The sequence below is a fragment of the Mauremys mutica genome, chromosome 2 (genome assembly GCF_020497125.1).
Source record: "Mauremys mutica isolate MM-2020 ecotype Southern chromosome 2, ASM2049712v1, whole genome shotgun sequence".
In the NCBI taxonomy this organism is placed as follows: Eukaryota; Metazoa; Chordata; order Testudines; family Geoemydidae; genus Mauremys; species Mauremys mutica.
Genome location: NC_059073.1, coordinates 263,815,677 through 263,836,620, shown reverse-complemented (window position 1 = coordinate 263,836,620; position 20,944 = coordinate 263,815,677). Strand labels below are relative to the sequence as shown.

General features: G+C 37.8%; 1 protein-coding gene across 7 annotated transcripts in view; it reads left to right on the top strand.

Annotated features, from left to right (window-relative positions):
• The window catches only part of MPP7 (MAGUK p55 scaffold protein 7), a 311,912-nt gene that overhangs the window by 271,500 nt on the left and 19,468 nt on the right, over positions 1-20,944 (top strand). For all 7 annotated transcript variants that reach the window (XM_045004397.1, XM_045004395.1, XM_045004398.1 and 4 more), the window contains 2 exons: positions 7,861-8,031; positions 19,147-19,227. In XM_045004397.1, coding sequence (XP_044860332.1) covers positions 7,861-8,031; positions 19,147-19,227 — 252 coding nt within the window. The remainder of the gene's footprint in view (positions 1-7,860; positions 8,032-19,146; positions 19,228-20,944) is intronic.

Here is a 20,944-nt window from a genome sequence, read left to right as displayed (position 1 = left end):
TAAGGAGAATTGTAGAGGTTTTTTGTCTTTTCAAAAAACTTAATTCTATCTACATTAAAATAATCTTTATGAACAGTCAATAAATATAGATTAATATCATCTGTTTACTGTTCTCAATTTTTGATTGAAAAATCCAGACAGATCTGAGTTTTTATTAGCCCTGTCTAAATGTGAAAACTGGGAATTGGTCCAGAAACAAACCAAGTTAGAAATGTGCTATCTGTTTGTGCAGATTAATTGGAGACAACAGAACTACTACATATGGGAGTGTTCCAAATATCTTGGAAAGAAATGTCAAGTAATAGTGCAAAAGTTATGTTTTACCAAATGTGCATAACCTTCATTAGGCCAAAAAAATTTTCTCTATGTATCTTGTATACAAATAAACTGTATGTACAAGTTGCATATGTAAGCTGAATAGAATGAATATTAGATCTAAATTCAGCAAAGTGCTTAAGTGTATGCTTATAGTGAAGCACATACTTAAATGCTCTGCTGAACAGTGATAGACGTAAGCGCGTGTGAGAGCTTTATTGAATCGTGTGGCCTTAGTTTGTTGTAGGTGAACTTGCAACATTTAGGCTTGGAAAAATTATAATGTTTATTAGTATTCGAATTTCTCTGATATTAAGGGATGCACTTTGCACTTGCACATTGTGCATTTGGAATTACATGCACAGACCATTTAAATCAGTGTTTCTCAATGTTTTTTACTGCTGACCCCTTTCACATAGCAAGCCTCTGAGTTCAACCCCCATTATAAATTAAAAACACCTTTAAATATATTTAATACCATTATAAATGATGGAGGCAAAGCGGGGTTGGGGTGGAGATTGACAGCTCGTAACCCCCCATATAATAACCTCGTGACCCCCTGAGGGGTCCCGACCCCCAGTTTGAGAACCCCTGATTTAAATGGACCTCAGCCACCAGTCTTCCTTCCTTTATTTTCTAGAATTATATTAAATTTAAAGGGGAGTAAATTTTTTGTGTGTGCTATATTAGCAGCATTCTTTTTAAAGGGCTTTAAATAGAAGACAGCGTTTGTTTATACATTGTCTGGTTTGGGTATGAATTTCAGTATGGGGTTTTTGTGTGTCCCTGTTGAGAAATCTGTGGCTGTTGCCTTGAAGTTGGGGTTCCAAAGAGATATTACTACTTATATGTAGTATTACATTTTTGAAGAAGTACTTTTGTTATCTTCATCTCATAAGTGCAAGCTGCTTTTTCTTTTGTATTGGTGTAGGATCTTAATCACTTTTATTAGTCTTAGTTTCTGATTTTGTCTCTGGTTTGAGAACTGTTATGAGGTTTAGAGGCATTTGTGAACTATATATACATTTGTTCTTCATATTTTTCTCATGGCAGCTGTTCTTCATTTCATGAAACCTGTTACATTCCAGAAGTGGTTTATAGATTAGCTTATTCAGTAGGCTTCTTGTCCAGTACTTGAAATCAATGAACATGTACAAAGTTGTTATACCTAATGTTGAGAATTTTATGTTCCTTTGATGATTGGATTTTTTTCACTTTACTCTACAGTATGCATAGTTGGCAGATAAGTTAAACTTCTGCTGATGTCTGTAGACTATATATAGATAGATAGATATCTTTTTCTTTCTTTCCTTTTGATAGAAGTTTATATTTAAATGTGTTAAGTTAAAAGAAATATTATTTTTACAGTGTATATCAATAATGTTTCTTTAATTTTCTGTAGTTCTTTGCATTGTTTTATGATCATTTGTAAGTTCTAATACATAAAATTTCAATAGTCATTTGTTAAAACTTTTGTATTTGAAAATATTTTAAATGTGGGATCTTTTGTTGCTCTTTCATAATACTACTTATGATTTGCAGATGTAATGCTGTTATAATAAGAGGTAACCTATTAGTGTGCTCTCAGCAGCCCAATGTGTCTCTTACTCCGGATTGTCAGAGAGAAGTGTAAATATTTGTAAACATAGACAGTAATACATAGTTGCATTCATTTTGATGTTTTATTGTGATATAGTTACTGTCTTCTTAAGTATGTAATATACAATATTGTTCTCTTATTAGACAAAATTTCAAGAGTAGCTAATGCTTTTGGTAATGAAGACTTTTTTCCTACATGATATTTCAGCTCCTGACTTTTGGCTGGCAAATCTTCCTCGGCAAAGCAAAACAGAGAACTGGCTTCAAAGTGTTCTTGAAAAGAGAGATTTGAAAAGACTTGCAGTTCTCATCTTTTTCAGAGTCAGAAAGTCATCTTTTTGTACTGCATACATATCTTTAAATAGTTAAATGGTTCTAAAAATAAAAACACTAAGGTGTTTTTAAAAAAAATTACTTTAAGGCTCTTAAATCTCAATCAGCTTGTAAGTTTGCCAGCTTCCCCTTTTGAAGAAGACATTTTTACTGTATCCTACTGTATTTCAGTCACCTGTCCTAAGGTATCTAGATGAACATATTGCCTACTAAATGCAATCATAGTTGACTAGTAGTAATTTACTAATGATACCCCATAAAACTGCTTCTGAAGGTTATTAAAAAGTCAATATGCATATGTGGGGAGTGTAATGGGAGACATGGGGGAGAAAATAACCATGTTTCCAGAAATTCACCAGCAACACGATAAAAATAATTTATATGGCTTTATTGAGAGCATCCCTCCTTTTTCTGTCCTGCACATTTCCCTTCAGAGTGGGTTGATTTCAATCAGAGTGGTTTTAATAATCTGTTTTAATCATGATTTAAACCAGCAAGTAGCAAACCTTGATTTAAATAATCGATTTTAATCTTATGTATTTGTATTTTTTAGTTACTTTCCTAATGAAAGGTTGATTCTCATTAGATGGTAACCATTAAAATGCTGATTTGCAACTAACTAGCCTTTACTCTAAATTTGGTACTTTTTTGTTAACCAGGATAAATATGTCAGTACACACAATCACGTAGCTTAACATACATTTATTCATAATATTAATTTTTACATCTTTTATTATGTTACAAAAATGGTGAATTATGCTTTTGTTTACTAGATGATTAATTGTGTACTCCTGATTTGTGTCAACCTGCTTTTGGATGAAAATTGGAATTCAGTTAATAAGGCACAAAAATTAAAATTGCTTTTTTATTAGTTAAATGAAACTACCTTAAATGTGCTGGATACAGATGAAAAAAGTAAGTTTAGCAAAACATGTTTTGCATTTAAAACTGACAAGTTTATTAAAGAAAGGAAGTATGATCTGTAGATAGTGAATTGAACTGATTGTTTATGGACTCCATGTTCTTCAAAATTTTAGTCCTAGTTGATGTGATCATATCACACCTCATGTTTATTCATAGATTACAAGATTAATAGATTTTTCAATTCTCAATCAGTTTCTCAATTTTGAATTAACTAGTCATTGAATTGAAATTGCTAAATAAATTAAAATGAAGAAAATAATCTCTCTGCGCCTCTCTGGTCAACATGGATTTGTCAAGAACAAATTATGTCAAACCAACCTAATATCCTTTTTGACAGGGTAATAAGCCTTGTGGATGGGGGGAAGCCGTAGATATATCCCAACTTCAGTAAGGCTTTTGATAGTGTCTCACATGACCTTCTCATAAGCAAGCTAGGAAAATATAGCCTAGACAAACCTACTATGAGGTGGGTACACAACTGGTTGGAAAACCATATTCAGACTAGTTATCAATGGTTCACAGTCAAGCTAGAAGGGTATATCTAGTGGGATTCTGCAGGGATATGCCCTGGGTCTGGGTCTGGGTCTGTTCAATATCTTCAGAAATAATTTGGAGAATGGTATAGAAAGTACACTTATAAAGTTTGCAGATGATACCAACCTGGGTGGGGTTGCAAGCACTTTGATGGACAGGATTAGAATTCAAGATGATCTTGACAAACTGGAGAAATGGTCTGAAATAAATAGGATGAAATTCAATAAGGACAAATGCAAAATACTACACTTAGGAAGGAAAAGGCAATTACACAAATATTAAATGGGAAATGACTGTCTAGTAAGGAGCACTGCAGAAAAAGATCTGGAGGTTATAGTGGATCACAAACTAAATATGAATCAACAATACAATACTGCTGCAAAAAAAGCAAACATCATTCTGGGGTGTATTAGCAGGAGTGTTTTAAGCAAGGCATGAGAAGTATTTTTTCCACTCTATTTAGCAATGATAAGGTTTCAACAGAAGTATTGTGTCCAGTTCTGGGCACCATACTTTGGGAAAGATGTGAACAAATAAAGGAGAAGAGCAACAAAAATGATTAAATATCAAGAAAACATAAACCTATAAGGAAATATTGAAAAAAATAGGTTTATTTATTCTGGAGAAAGGCTGACTGTTATCATGGTCCCCTTCAATGTTCAAGTATGTACAATGTTATAATAATGAGGGTCATAAATTGTTCTCCTTATCCACTGAGGACAGAACAAGAAGTAATGATCTTAAACTGCAGCAAGAGAGATTTAGGTTAGACATTAGGAAAAGCTTCCAAATTGTCAGGATAATTAAACATTGGAACAAATTACCTAGGAAGATTGTGGCATCTCTGTCATTGGAGGTTTTTAAGAACAGATTAAATAAATACCTGTCAAAGATGGTCTCTAGATAATACTTAGTCCTGCCTCAGTGCAGGGGACTGGACTAGATGACCTGTCGAGGTTTTTTCCAGTTCTGTATTTCTATGATTCTGTGTACTGCTTGAATGTTATTTTTTATTTAAATGATTTTAATAGATTAAAGTAAATTTAGGCCTTAATATAGGTTGTCTTAATTTTAAATTCAAATAGATTTATTAAAAAAAAGTTAAACAAAAGAATTTAATTTAATTAAAATCTATTTTTAATTTTTTTAAACAATTTTTTTATCCATGCTGCTTTCCTTGTTTTCAAAAGATGCATAAGGTAACCTTTACTATGTTTATATACAGTACTACTAGGAGGTGACCCTTTGCAAATCAACTTAAGAAATAAAATTCATACAGATGAGCTAAAGGTGACAAGGCAATCCATCTGTGGTTAGTATTTAAAGTTCCACAGTTATACAGGGCCATTACTAGCATATTACAGAGAAGTCTGTCTTTGTAACAATTTACATAAGTTTATCCCTGATTCTTGTAGAAATAATTTAAAATACCTATATAGGCTTTTCTGTAGTGTTCACCATCAGAATATCATCATGAATTTCCCTTTTCAGCATCCCTAAGAGGTATGGAAGTATTCATATTCTTATTTCACAGGTGGAGAAATCTGTAGCAGAGTAGAGAATGGAACTCAAATCCCCTGTTTCCCACTGCAGTGTCTTAAAGGATGACGTAAAATGGGGGAAACTGGCATAAAGAAGCTATTAAAGGATTTTTTTTCTTTTTACTTGATTTTTACATTAGAAATTCAGATTTTTTTCTGTCCTGGAGGACTAAGATGGTGGGAGATTTGATGATATCCCAATAGTTGAGTATGACGTCTGAACAAGTAAAGGGGGCAGGATTTTAATCAGATTGTGCAAAACTTTTATAACATATTCAATTTCTAATGAATATTTTGGATAAAGGATATCTTTGTTAAAGATTCAACACCCCAGCCTTTCAGTTGGGGCATAAGAACTTATAATAGATATGCTGTGAGACATCTAGCAGATCCTCCAGAAAAAACAGAAATAGTCCCAATATTTTGAACGTAAAGAACAAATGAGGGATGGGGAGAGGTGAGATTTTATTTAATTTTGCATGTTTTCAGGTTTTCATTATTAGAACAAAAAGGGAAGCTTAAAAAAACAACCACCATAATCTTAAATTTTACAAATGTTTTGCGGGTCACCTTTAAGCACAAAGCCATCCATCTTCTATAGATCTAGGCACTGTGTTTTGTGGCAAAATTTATATACTAGCAAACTTTTAGTATAGTGAGAAGAATTCATTTCTGTTTGTGTGAAAAGATAGTACTGGAGAATTTTTAGATATTTTGAAAGTAGCTTTGGTATGCTTAGGTTTTTAGTTTACAGCTCAGGAAAATAGTTAACTTTGTTCCTTTTCTGTGTCTTTAACATTATTTTGAGAGTTTGCATTAAAGTCATTGAGTGCAGTTACTAGGTCTGTGACATTAAATCAACAAAATATCGGTGTGCCATGACTGACTTCACTTTAGAACTGAACCAGTCATCAGAGACATTACTGTATTACATTACCAATGCAATAGCAGTGCTTTTACAATAGAAATCTTTTAAAACTAAAATAACTTTTCTAAAGAATTCTTTGCATTTACTATATTGTTATATGAATGCATAATGGAATAGAAAAAATAGTTAGAAAAGAACTAGTAACTTAGCCTGCTTGCTTCTTACTCTTACCAAATTTAAACTCTGGTGTTTTTATTGTGTATTTGATCCTCCCCTGTCTTCCTCTAGCATGGGCAAAAAAATTAGATCTATTTCTGCTAGTTTTTGGTTTTTATATCCTCTTCTCATTAACATTCACTGTAATAATGTGATCTCCATTTTTTTTAATGAGCTGGGTGACACCATTTGTATCTTCAGAGAGGCTCTATACTTACCTCTCTGTTTCTCTGTCAGGTGTCGGAGGGGAAGTGGAGAGAGAACAGCGCAAACACTACTGGGTATAGCACTTTAACTCAACGAGGCAGCTTGAGGATTAAGCCCATGGTCCTGATACTGAAAATATTTTTGTCAAATGGGCTTACTCATGGAAAATAGTGAGCACATACCTCGTCTCTGCAGGGTCATGGCCCAAGTGTGATAATATTTGCAGGAGTCACCCTTAAATTGGCAACTATTAATATTAGAGATTAAGTAGTAATATGGTTACTTCTCATATGCCTGTAAATAAGTACTTTTAAAAACTTATTAAAATATACAGCTGAAATTAAAGTGGTCACCGGAAGTTTAGACAGACTAAAAAAGAGAGCCTTCTGTTGTACTTTTAGTATTGTGTATTTGGTGTGAGGTTAAATATTAAAGTTCATAATTAATAGTTGAGTTGTGAAGAAATTTTATAACTGGCACTTAATTTGAATCAACTATTAGTTTGAGTACTTAGGATCTTTTTTTTAAAGTATAGGTGTTGGGATTTTTTTTCAGTCGTTTTGCTAAATATTTTGTATATGTGTTGGTAATTTCTCTAGTACAGCCAAATAATGAAATTAGGATGGCAGTGTGGCCATACTGTCCCTAAAACCTCAGAAGATACAGTACGACTGTACAAATCTATTTAAAAGAATTAATCTTAATGAGAAATGTATAAAGTAATGATAAAAGGTGGAATAATTAGCTTTCGTTCTCAGGTTTAGTGGAGGCAGGCTGCACCTATGATACTGTCATGTTATTCTACTGTTGATGCTCATGGAGATGTACCAATTTAAAAATCTTTAAAAACCACATGAAACTTCCATCAGCTGCAGTTAAGCACTATAGGCACAACACTATACATAAAATGTTAGGCCAATTTTAGGCCAGTTAGGATTGCAAAAATATGAATTATAAATGAAAGTATGTTTAATAGGAAATGTCATCTTAACTTAGCAAATTTTACTATACAGTATGTGTGAAATGGAGCTGCAGTACCCATATTTGATTGTATATTTGATTTTAACAATTTGGAGGTAATTTACCTTTTCGTCTGGGAATCTCTTCTGGACCATAAGGACCTGGTTTCTCAAAAATTGCATTTGAAATGTCATGCCTACTTTCTGTGTGCAGCTAATGTGATTGCTCATGGAAATAGCCAGTTTGGGGTTTCTTAATAAGTCATTGTCCCCTCCCCACCTTTCCCTGCCTGGAAGTGAAACTTTTCTTGACTTTTCAGATATTAAATTGCATAGTTTTTTAAAAAAAACATTGTTGTTGCAGCTGGTTTTAGGAGAAGCTTTCGTCTTAGCAGAAAAGATAGAAAGACAAATAAATCCATGTATGAATGTAAGAAGAGTGATCAGTATGATACAGCAGATGTCCCAACATATGAAGAAGTTGCACCATATCAACGACAGCCTAATGAGAAATACAGGCTTGTAGTTTTGGTTGGTAAGTTATTTCTTTAATTTCTAAATCAGGAATCTAGAGTAAATATTAGTGCGATAATCTCACAGAAGTTTAAAATTTAACTTTTCTAGCTCTCAAACTGAAATTTTTTATGATCTAGAATATTATGTTGCTGTGTTTGCTCATAATTTCTCATCTTTTTTTGGTTCTTTGAGTTTTGGAAAACTACAGGTGAAGAGCTATTTGTGCATCAGATAGTATGAGAAATATTGTCAACCCGCTAATCAAAATATACAGATAAGCTGTAATGTGACCTTGTTGTTGTTTAAAATTGTTGTTGTTTAAAATTGTGCTAAAGTCCCGAAACTAAATCTTATTTTGGTGCAATGAAGACTCCTTATGTGGCTGTAACTTTACCAACAGAATATAACTTGCAAAGAAATTTCCTGAACATCTAGTTGTTTGTGTGAAGAACTGGACTCCAACAAGGAATGCCTCTCTGCTCAATGTAAGGGGCCCTATCACTGTCTTACCACTCATATCCCATGTCCCACTTGCTCCCTGTCTAGGCTTAGGATAAACTATGACCACAACATGCCCTATTATCACAGAGTTCTCCTGCTATAGAGAACATCAGTTAAGTGTCTTGGCCATTCATCCCCAGTATGCTGAACAAGGCTTTCACTAGACTATTGGTCAGAAATATGTCCAAATCTGTCTCAGACAAATGAACCACAGTGTCCAGAAAAATTTCTGGCCACCCAAGTGCAATTAGGTTTCAGCACTCCACTGGAATGCTGGATCCTCTGTATCTCCCAAGGCTGTAAACTTGTCCTTCTGGAAATGAGAAGAAACAATTTCATTGTCAGTGTCTGGGATATTGTTAAGTGTGTTAACATAAATACCTGTACTAGTTGCCTGATCCTTGGGGATTTGCTAGGCTGCCTATTGGTAAGCTGTCAGATTAGAATAGGACCCATTTGTTTCAGAAGTTCTCTTTTCCATACTGGACCTTCTGATAACAAGAAAGAGAGATTATTCACTTGTTCCAAAAATGGCTCCCAGATAACTGTATTTCACTTCTGATAAACAAGTAATAAAATTTGATCGTCTGGCACCTGAAATTGTTGCTGCCAAGTGCACACTATTCACAGGTTAGGGCAGTGACTTGACTTGTGAAATTCAGATAACTGATCAGTTATTGCAACTGTTGCAGGGCTAACTTTTATATCTCGTGAGCCGATTGAACTAGTGAATTGGATTTCTTGACCAGAGAGCGAGACATGCTGGCCTCTGTGTTCAGTTCAGTACCGAAGAGTTGCACAGCCTTTTTGCTAATGCCTGAAATGCTGTGAAGATGTGCTTTTGCCCCCCCACCCCCCAAAAAAAGGTAATGAGTAGACAAGTCTCCCATATCACTTTCTATTCCAAAAAGGGTCTGATTCTCACAAATGGCAAACTTTATGTAGAGCAGCAGTCTTATAAAAAATATTTCTGGAAAGAAAAGTCCAAAGATTCAAAAACAGCCAGGAGAATGAAAGGAGGCAGAGCGCTGACTTGATGTTGCATTTTGCCAAAAAGGCCCACTTCCTGAAGGCCCTAACTGTAATGACAGTGGAATCAAAGGAATGGCAGTCTGAGTGTAAGCCAGGATCAATATAATCACTGACAGCCCAGCATACAAGCACTACTGAACCTGCCAGTGTTCACCAGTGGCCTTCTTCCGAATCAACCCCGAAGAGAATGTACACCTAGGATCATCTTTACCCAGGAAAATAATGCAATCAGGACTTGTCCATATTTAAAATTTATTGCATTCACCAATCATTCAGAAATGTGTTGACATCTTCAAACCTCAAATTGTTATAACGTACATCTTCAAATCTAAAAATGTGCTGTTAGATTATTTTTCTATTTTGTAAAACCCCCAAGGTTCTGAGGATTTTAGCCTCAACTCTCAGAAAGATTTGATTTGCATAGAGGACAAAACTTTGCAGAACACTTGTGTCTACAATATAAAGGATTGGGCAGTACTCAGCAAAGAGCCCAATCCTGAAAATCTCACTCATGGGATTAGTTCCACTGATGTCAGATGATGTTTTTATATTTCTTTATAGAATAATACACTCGCTGAATGTTTCCATGTGAAGTTATGGGACTACTCAGTTGAATAATGGTTGCAATAACAGACCTATATAGTATAGCTATCCTGATTTTGATAAAGTATTTTTTGGATTTACATAACCCTCTGACTATGGCAAACAAAGTACATTGAGTTTTGGATATATTTGCAAAAATATAACAATGCAGAACTACAAACATTCAGCAGAATTATTTAATATTTTTTGCCATGGTTCTGGAAAAGTCCTTCTCCGAACATAATGTAAAAGTAAAAACTTAATTGTATTTTTGCCATTTAGCCATTTTGTTCAGTGGCAGTTCCAGTTAAATTCCTTACCTTACATGGAAGTCTGAGGGTACATTTTTAATCAGGTTTTTTATTCTCTGTGAAGAGAGAGCAATTTGTGCATCAGGTGAAAAGGTTATTTAGCTTTAAAGCTCTGATCCTGTAACTGTTTGTTTCACAAACTGTTTAAGTCTCATGTGCTTCTATATGGGTATTGTACTTCTTGCATGGTACAGTGCAGGTATTTTAATACTCCGATCAAACAGATAAGGATATCATAGTCACTGCTGCCATTAACACAACATATGTGTTTATAATCCTAGCTGTCTGGTCACTGCTGATTATAATCCATGGATGATCCTATGGCTCCAGGCCTTGTAAGGGTCAGATCAGAGTACTCCGGCACTTGTCCCAAGGCACTCGTCATGCCTGTGGGAATGTGGTCGTGTTGGGAGAGGAACAAGACAGAAGAAAGACACGCATGAGGTTGTGGGGGAAGGTTTGAGTGTGGGGGAAACAGATGAAAACCTTATGGAGCGCATGGGTTCACGTGGACCTCTTATAATCTGTGGGGAAAAGATTAGCAGCTTGGAGGAGCATTTTAGTTGGGTACTTTGAAACTCTCCTACAGAGCTGTAATGTATCTCAGTCCAGACCTAATTCAGTTCCAACCTTTTCTTGTACTGAAAATTTCATTAATACCAAATTGTTCAGTTTTTGTAATGTGGTTAAATGTGTCCTAGTGACTAAGATGAGACCCAGCAGCTTTGTGATTTGGAGTAACATTTTAACCCGGGTCTCCCAATTTACATTAACCTTGATCCCTCAATGTCACTTTACAGTATAGATTGAATAGCTCAATTTCAGAGAAAAGGTACCAATGAATACAGACAGTTGTATTTAAATTATGTCCAAGGCTGCAACTTAAATAAAATATCACCTAAAAGCAACATATTATGGCAGTAGTTGAAGGGGGTTGAAGAAACAGTAGCAGCCCCAAACATTCACTGGCCTTTTTCCCACTTTAATTTATTCTTGTTAATTGTAAACATGCAAATAAGTAGATAGATACTATAGAGAAGAAATAAGACATGGTCCATACCTTGATGAGAAGACTGACTAAGGTATAGTGTTGCAAGTAAAAGCAAACAGGAGCGGTTTGGAAAAGGGAGGATAAAAGAAACAAGAACACATTATGTAATTGAGTGGGTTTGTTAATGCTGTGTACCGCTCTTGATGTGCTGTGTTTTTTATATGTTAACGTAATTCATGGGATTGAAGGTGGGGAGGCCACATCATAATGGGAAGGGTGGAAAGGAATAGATTAGTGCTGATTAAAGGTATATCTACACTGCAGCTTGGAGCGAGCCTCCAAGCCTGGGTAGACAGACTCATGCTAGTGAGGTTCAAGATAGTCCACTAAAAATGGAAGTGTTACAGCTCAATCGGTGGTGCAGGCTCTCAAGCCCACCCAACGCCCTATCTCTCAGCTCAGGTGGCTAGCCTGAGTGTCTGCTAGAGCCCAATGTCTGCACTGGTGGTGGTAACGTGATAGCTGGAGCCCCGCTAGTGCAAGTCTGTCTACCCACACTGGGAGGTTGGCTCCAAGCTGCACTGTAGACATAGCTGAAAGGAAATGGAGGTGTGGAAGGGATGAGGAACTAGAAGGCAAGTGTAGGAGGCAAGGTTAAATTGACTGGTAGGGAGTTAACAAACAATCATCAGGCAGTGCAGACAGATATTAATGGTTAAGGCACTAGAGCTGGAAAAAATATATATCTCTGCTAAAACACTTAGCTCTAGGTAAGTGTTCTTGAAAAGAAGTGAGGTGAGCTGGGGAAATTAGGGACTTTAAAGAGCTTTTAAGGTGCTGGTGTCTCCTGCTGCAGTATGACTCCTCCAAGGAGCAACAGTCATTTTGAGGCTGCCCCTGAGTGTTATAACTTCATCAGAGTGCGTGGGTGGGAGGAAGCTTCTGGACCCATTTCTTTGCTAACTCCCCTGGATGCTCATATACCAACACTTATGTACTGAGCATCTTCATTTTACCACCTTAATAGGCCTGCCTAATTCCCAGACCAGATAGGCTCTTAGTCCATGGCATAATGAAATTCTCAAGCTTTTCACAGAGTCCTCAGGCACTCCTGCAGGCCCAGCTTCCATCTATTGGGAAGATGGGTTGATGTCTCTTCTCAGGTATTAGGCATCTCTTCCTGGGATTTAAAGATGGAAACTCACCACCGCCTTCCAGTGATTTTAATACTTTCCTGGGAGGCTAATCTGTTCCTGTGGCCAGGCCATCACTGAAATTAGCAATCCTGTGAAAAAGCAAGAAACAAAAATGGAATCTGATTAAAGCCACCCTGGTGTTCTTAAGAAAAGTCCACAAAACCCACACAAAACTAATGTGTCTGTAATCAAGATAAAGAAAGAACATAAAAATACAAAGGAACAAAACTATAAACTGTATTACAATAAATAAGTAAATTGAGGGGAGGGTGGATGAGGGGTGGAGCAGTGCAGGGCCTACTCTTTTCTTTTGTGAGCTGATGTGTGCCTCAACAGCAACTCTGGTGACTGATAAATGTATCAGAGTTGTCCAGATGCAGACATTTTACTAGGAAGGAGCTGCAAACAGGTACCAGGATGTGGCCTTGGTTCTGGTTTACTCTACCCCATAATTTGGCACCAGCCTGGGTGTCTAGTGTTCTTATAAAGTTTCTTAAGGGTATGTAATTAAAATGCATTGCTTCAGTCTCTTTTTAGAAACTGTATTGCATAAATCCAATTTAAAATACAATGCTATGTTAACTTAGTATTTTCAAAGGTAACCAGAGCATCTTTCTCACTACTTTTTGTCTCTTTTGTGGTAGCATATAGGTTGATGCTTCATTAGTAGAGTTTTCTCTACTATTAAAGCAGCAGAGCAGAAGAAATATGACCCTCTGTCAGGGACTGTTATGAACTGTTGAGTGGCTGTGTTTTTATAAAAATCATGTCCAAGGGAGCATTAAATTTAGTTTTTAATTAACAGTTTTGTCACCCTCCAGCACTAAAATTCAGCCATCTACTAGTGTAATCACTGTAAGATTGTGGGCTATATACAAGTAATAGCATCAAGTTGACTTTACACTTATATCAACAAAGAGTGCAGTGCAAAATTGTGATAAGTAGACTTTTTATAACAAATTTCATATGTCTGATTTGAGGAATACCTAGAGATTTCATTTGATTTTTGTTGTAATAAATCAAATTAAGGAAGTGTGCTTTCTCAGTAACAAAAGCAGTTTAGAAAATTATTGTAGACTTCAGTAATTCTGATGTCTGGATATTAGGAGCAGTTTAAGTCTGGCCAATACCATAAAAATGTCTTGGGTGAAATGTGGAAAAATAGCACTGTTAAGTAATATAGGTACAGTAGAAGCGAACAATATTTTAAAGACTTTGTGTATGCCAGTAGCAGGATTCTGTGTAACATGTGAAATATAATTTTGATATTATGCCAGGGAACACAAGGACAAATAATTAAATTAAAGCAGTAATTGGTCAGAGCAGAAAATGTCCAGTATGTTATACTGTGATTGGAAGCATAATTTACAGTTGGAAGCTTTTTAAAAAAAGAAAAAACCTGCCAATTGGAGATTTCTACTGACTTGATCTAACATTACTTTATTCTAGTTTACAAAATTCAAGTGGTAGACATGATAGGTTTTATTTCTATTATGCGTTCTTCTAAAACTGTGCATTGAAATAAGTATTTTAAAATTAGTTCAATTATACTGGTTAGTTAGTGTATTGAGCTCTTTCTCCATTGACTTCATATCTGCTTCCTACAAGTGTTTACGCATGAGTGATGTTCTACACATCTTTGCGGTTAAAAACACCAGCTCTTTTCTTGTGTGTTTCCAGAAGGATGGAAGGTGATGAAATTACTTGTTCAATCTCTTTTAGCAGTTATGAGCAGGACCACAATTCAGGAAAAGGTCCCTAATCAGAGAGGTACTTAAAACATGCTTTCCTGAACTGGAGACTACTGAATACCTCAGAGAATCAAACTTTGTTATAGCAAGGACCACATCTTAATAGAAAGATCAATGGAAGATAGTCCATGTCAATTTGCAAAACGACCCCCCTCCCTTTTTTGCGATCATGTAATGTCCCAGTGGCAACTATAGCAATTGGTATATGGAATAGTAATATAGGAAAACACGTATGTACTTTTATTTGACATAAATGTGATATATCAACTGGAAATGAGAATAACCATGTGATTAGCCAGTCCATTGTGGACCACCACCAAACGGTCCATCTATCACCAGCAAATCTCAGCCCACTGCTCATAAGCTACTCTAAACAGGCCACCTACACCTCATTGATCCCTTTCCTTCCTTTCTCTCTTTAATAAGAATTCTGAATATGTCTTATTAACAGTAGGATGAACATCAGTCAGCCCTGTAATTGAGATGCTGGCAACTATTTTAATCTGTAATATTTTACATTTACTCACATTACTGGGAAAACACCTCAGTCCAGTTAAATGAGGCTTCTGCTTTAGTAAGTGTTTGGGCAAGAACAATATAGATGTCATGGTCTCTACACACCAATGTGGAAGTGCCAGATCAGCTCCAGCCTGTCCCCAGCTAAACCTGGGACAGGGCTTCTTAAGTGGATGCTGCTTTTTCCTGGCTCCTGCTAGTGTTGGTGCTGGGATGGCATGGGGCTAAGTTGTCACTGTTTCCCTGATAGTATGCTAGGGCCACCATCAGAATAAAGAGGAACCTGAGATCCAAGCAAAGGAGCATGGTATGGAAAGGCTTCTGTATTGGTTTGCTCTTCAGCAGATCATCAAAAAGCAGACGCCACCGTTGTACTTCTCATGCCTGACCTCTGTGGAGCCACCAGGAGAGATGAAAGATGGCTGCTGCTGGGTCTGTCCCCATGAGGAAGAGTGGCTCCTAGCTCTCCCCACTTACCTTGAAAATCAGAAAAGTGTAGCAACCTGTTTTAAAGCCCACCACCCACATTTGGGTCTTTGGTTCATGTTTATTCCTGCACAAGCCCAGTAAAGCGTCTGTAGGAACACCGTTAGCTTGCCCTTCCCTTCTGCCCCTCCCAGCCCAACTGTTTCACTTCAACTAGCAGGAGGGAAAGAGAAGGATCCAGGAGCAGAAGTCTCCATTTATGTCACCCTGTCTCAGGGAGGCCTGGATAATGTGTTGGTACTGTCTGATTTGCATAGAATGTGACATTTACATTGTCCCTGGTCTTGCCCCTCTGGCACCAGTTTGACCTCCCTGATTCATACTTCATTGAATGGCAAATCTAGAAATGCCCTCTCATTGCTAGTTGTAGTTACTGAACCTCAAATTAGTGAGGTTCTACCTTAATATCTCTTATCGCATAAGATCTAAAAATGTTACAATTGACAAACATACACAGCCATAGCAATGTAGCAACCAACTGTACAATGAAGATGGTAAAGTGAAAGTTTAGCCTTTGAAGCAAATCTCTGTTTCTGGAGATTGTCATGGAAACTTAGCAGTCCAAGCAGTGCAGACAGCACCCCAGTTTTTACTGAAAGACACCTTTCCTCCTTACCTCCCAAACAAATACGCTGTATGTAGCTCAACATCTCTCCTTGTGAAGAATGAAGGGCTGAGTTGACCTTGCTGGGTTTTGAACCTGGGTCGGCTTAGTCCAAAGTTTTATACTGAAAATGCCTGGTGTGAGTTTTAGAACATAAGAATGGCCATACTGGGTCAAACCAACGATCCATCTAGCCCAGTATCCTGTCTTCCAACAGTGGGCAGTCCAGGTGCCCCAGAGGAAATGAACAGAATAAGTGATCAAGTAATCATCAAGTGATCCATCCCCTGTCTCCCATTCCCAGCTTCTGGCAAACAGAGGCTAGGGACACCATTTATGGCTAATAGTCATTAATGGACCTATCCTCCATGAATTTATGTAGTTATTTTTTGAACCCTGTTATAAGTTCTAATGATTTATGGCTCAATCCTGCAAATGCCTATGTCAGTGAGTATGTCTACACTTTGAGCCGGGTGTTTAATTTCCAAATTGAAGAGACATACCTATGCTAGTTCAGATCAAGCTAGTGTGCTAAAAGTAGTGTGTGGTCATGACAATGCAAGCATTGAGAGAGGCTAGCCACTCTGAGTATGTATCTATCCGAGATGCAATAGGAACATACCCGGGGTGGCTAGCCCATAACGCTGCTCCCATTGCTGCAACTATACTGTATTTTTAGCTCACTGCTTGACCAGAGCTAGCACAAGTATGTCTCCTTGAGCTGGGAATTACATCATCAACTCAAAGTATAGACACACTCAGTGACAAATACTCATAAGCACTAGGCATAGCAGTAAGTGTGTGCTGGATTGGACCTTTAAGTAGAATGATTCAAAATGGGTCAGTAATTGACATGAATGTTCTCATTTTTTTTCTTAAAATTGTTGTCAATAAATAGAATGGATGATCATTCCGTTTTAGAAAAGCTTATTTGATTGATTGCACCAAAACAAAAACTTCCTGGAATAACCATTACTGGCATTCCACTCAAGAACCTTTTTTTTTTATCCTGATGCTTCACTCTCTTCCTGTTGGGTTTAAATTATTTATTCTCAAGTACATAATTTTTAGAAGCATGCCTCTTTCTTGGTTGCGTTTAAAATTAAAGGAACATTCAGAGTAGAATTGTGCATTTCACTCAGAAAATATAGTATAATAAAAATAAGAATAGACAATGTACTTCAAATTGCCTGTGCTAATTAGGTATCTCTTCTCTGTGTGTGTCTCTGTTACAATTACAAATGGTTGCAATTGCACAAAGAAAAAAATAACTCTGGAAACTCTGAAAAGTAGCCACTGAATCAGAAGAATCTACAGCTTTCATAGCTGTATTTTATAGTGACACAGAAAATGGTGGGTGGGGATGAGAGACAGAGCTAGTAGTTAGTTTTTTGGTCTGGAAATAGATTGCTCTATGTTTCCAGAGTATCTGTCACACAGTAAGTGAAACCTGAATTCTTATACATAAATAGAATTAAAAGCATACCATTGATTTGACAGTATGTTGCAGAGGAAATAACATTTGTGTATAGGGAAGATGTCTTGCTTAAAAAAAAAGTATAAAACAGATTTTTCTACTTCAGTTCTTATTGATCCTTTCAGTCTGCTACACTAATTAATCTGACGTGCATACAGAATTTTAATTACCTTTCCTATAAAACCTTACTTGTTTAAATAAGTATAATACTAATAATTATAGACAAAATTTAGAAAATACCAACTGTTATTAGCATCATGACCCATTACATTTTTCTACAGACATGCACCAGTAGATGCTGTTGTACATTATATTAAATAAACATTTATATATAAACTGATAGATTAATTTGCAGGCAGGTTAGAAATGGGACTTGAAATGTAGTTGTGTGTTTAACCTATGTAAACATATAAAAGGTTATAAATGCAATAACACTAAGTTTTTACAGAGAGTCATGGTTTTGGAGAGGTAGAAAACTTATGGTCTTCATCTTTGTGTCTTGCTACACATACGAGAGGTGGGTAATTAGTCATTTTTGGTAATTATTACTAGAAGTTTCTAAAGCTTCATTATTAACTCCAGGTATATAATCTTACTAGCAGACTATGGATAGAGGCCCAGAAAGGGCTCCAAGTTCCATTAAAATGCACCTCTACCCCGATATAACGCTACCTGATATAACACAAATTCGGATATAACGCAGTAAAGCAACACTCCGGGGGGAGGGGGGGCAGGCTGCGCACTCAGGTGGATCAAAACAAGTTTGATATAATGCGGTTTCACCTAGAATGCGGTAAGATTTTTTGGCTCCCAAGGACAGCGTAGAGATGTATGTATCAGGTTACTACTTTTTTTTTTTTTTTTTTTTTACTTTATAAAATGTTCCGAATTATAAAAGCTCAGGGCACATGTACAACTTCTGCTGTAATATCAAGATCATGTCCCAAACCCACAAATATCACCTTCATTTTCTGTGGGTTAAACTTCAGATGATTCTCTCTCCTCCAAGTCCTAATCTTGATCACGCACTGAGAAAGCACTGGCACTCCACCATCTGGATCTGATGAAAACAGAGATGTAGATCATCCATATCCTAATGATACTAAAATCCAGATCTCCCCCAAAGGTGTCTTGTACAAACTGGATCAGATGAGTAACAGAATGGAACCCTCCATGACAGATCTTTTGGAGCTAATGAGAGATTACCCAAAACCACTCTTTGAGACCTCACAGAGAGATAAAAACAAAACCATTTGAAACCACGATCCCAGCTAGGATCCATAGGCAGATCAACAAAATTTTGCATATAATATTATCAAAAGTTGCTGACAGACCTAAAAGAACCACTATGGGCATCTCTCCATCATTTTGTAGGAGATAATGAGATCACTATCTCCATGCCAAAAGCCAAAAACTCTCAACATCAGAGTTGGCTTGACTCTACTTTTTCATTAACATTTCCCAAGAAGAGAAAGGTTAAAGATAGTGATATCTGGCAATTAAATCTCCTTAAATTTGTCTAAACAATACATCCTAGAAGAGGCTGTATCCATGGGCAACTCCAAAAGGCTCAGATTACTAAAAAGCCAAAACCTGTTCTTCCATTGGGTAGTCTCACATTGACCAGTAATAACACTTGAACGCAAGAGAGAACTTCTCTTTGAAAACTATGTAATTTATCTTTCAGGTCCTGTGGGTGTAGGGTTGAATGAACTTAAACGAAAATTGTTGATCAGCAATACCCAGCATTATGGTGTAACAGTGCCGCGTAAGTAGAAATGCATTTTGTGAGTCCTCATGCTGTATCAGTTTTTTTATTCTTATGTTAACCTAAGGTCAACATTGTCAAACATGGATGCATAAACGCATATTTAGGCACCTAAGTTAATGTCATAAATTTTAAACATCTACATCTGCTGCATCTACGTTTTGAATAAACATTGATGAAACCAACTAGAAAATTTTGGCCCAGATTCTGGTGCAGTGCATTTTCAGTATAAATTTGATGCAGTTGATGTCAACAAAGATTTTAGTAAATGAAACTCCCATTAAAAAGCTCCTTAGGAATTGGTATTGTAGTGATGAAATGTATCCCACCAGCATGCCAGTTTGAGGGAGCAAAATCTTACAGGGGCAATGGGAAAATTCACACAACATGGACCCGATTGTTTCTTGCATATATTCAGAGATTGGTGAGTGGTGATATACAATGGAGAGTTTTCCCAGATTATTAGCTCCCAGAATAGGAAGGTGTAGACGTCTGGTGTTGGGGCTCGGCTCTCTCAGGTGCAGCCGGGAGCCAGGCCGCCTCAGGGTGGGGCAGCGAACAATAGTCTAAGGGCTCAGACCCTCAGGCAGGGGCTGAGCAAAACCAGCAGTAATTTAAGCCCAAGCCCTTAGTCAGGGCGGGGCAACAGACAGCAGTTCTGGGCTCAGGCCCTCAGGCAGGGGTTGAGCAACAACAACAGTTCAGGGGCTCAGGTCCTTAGGCAGGAGCTGAGCAACAACAACAGTTCAGGGGCTCAGGTCCTTAGGCAGGAGCTGAGCAAACGCCCAACAGGTGAGTCCAGACTTCTATGCCTGAGCGCTGGTGTGAGGGGGAGACTGCCACCCGTGAGTGGGGTGGCAGGGAGGACACAGGCCCACCCACTCCACTGTGTCCCAGCCCGGGGCCCTAACAGCGGCAGTTAGTCTGCTGCTGTGTCAGTGGGGTCCTGACCGCAACACACCGACATCGGCTCGAAATCTGCGGTAGCCAGACTGGGGTCAGCTACCCCCGGGCTACTTCCCATCTCCCCCTCCATGGGTACCTGCTCATCTCTGGGGTCTGCAGCGGGGTCCCACACCATGGGCTCCTCGGCGTGCTGAGGGCTGGCTAGGTCGGGCTGCTCCTCAGGACTCGGGTAAGGGGGACACTCGGGCAGCTCCTCGGGATACCAGGCTCGGGGAAGGCTCGGCCAGTCCTCCTCAGGGTACCGGGCTCGGGGAAGGCTCGGCCAGTCCACCTCAGGGTACCGGGCTCGGGGAAGGCTCGGTCCAGCAGGAGCTCGGTCAGTAGCGTCTGTCCTTTCCGGCCGCTGGGCAGCAACTGAGCGCTGAGGCCGGGCCTTTATACTTCCTGTCCCGCCCCTTGACTTCTGGGGGGCGGGGACAGGCGGCAGTGGCTCCGCCCACTGCGGCAGCGGCTGTTCTGGCTCGGCCCTCTCAGGTGCGGCTGGGAGCCAGGCCGCCTCACTACAGAAGGGTTTTCTTGTAGAGCAGCATGTTATCTCTGCTCTGATGTAACTGTCAGATAATCATAGGCAATATGACAGATCAAGAGTGATGATAGAGTTCTGACCTGTAAATACTGTATGTCATTCAAATACCTAATATTTTGGCATTATAAAATGCATCAAGTCTAAAAAAACTGAAACCTGTTGGGATGATTATTGGAATGTTAAAATCAGTGGTTTTCAGCTGTTTAGGAATGATCAAATGGGCAA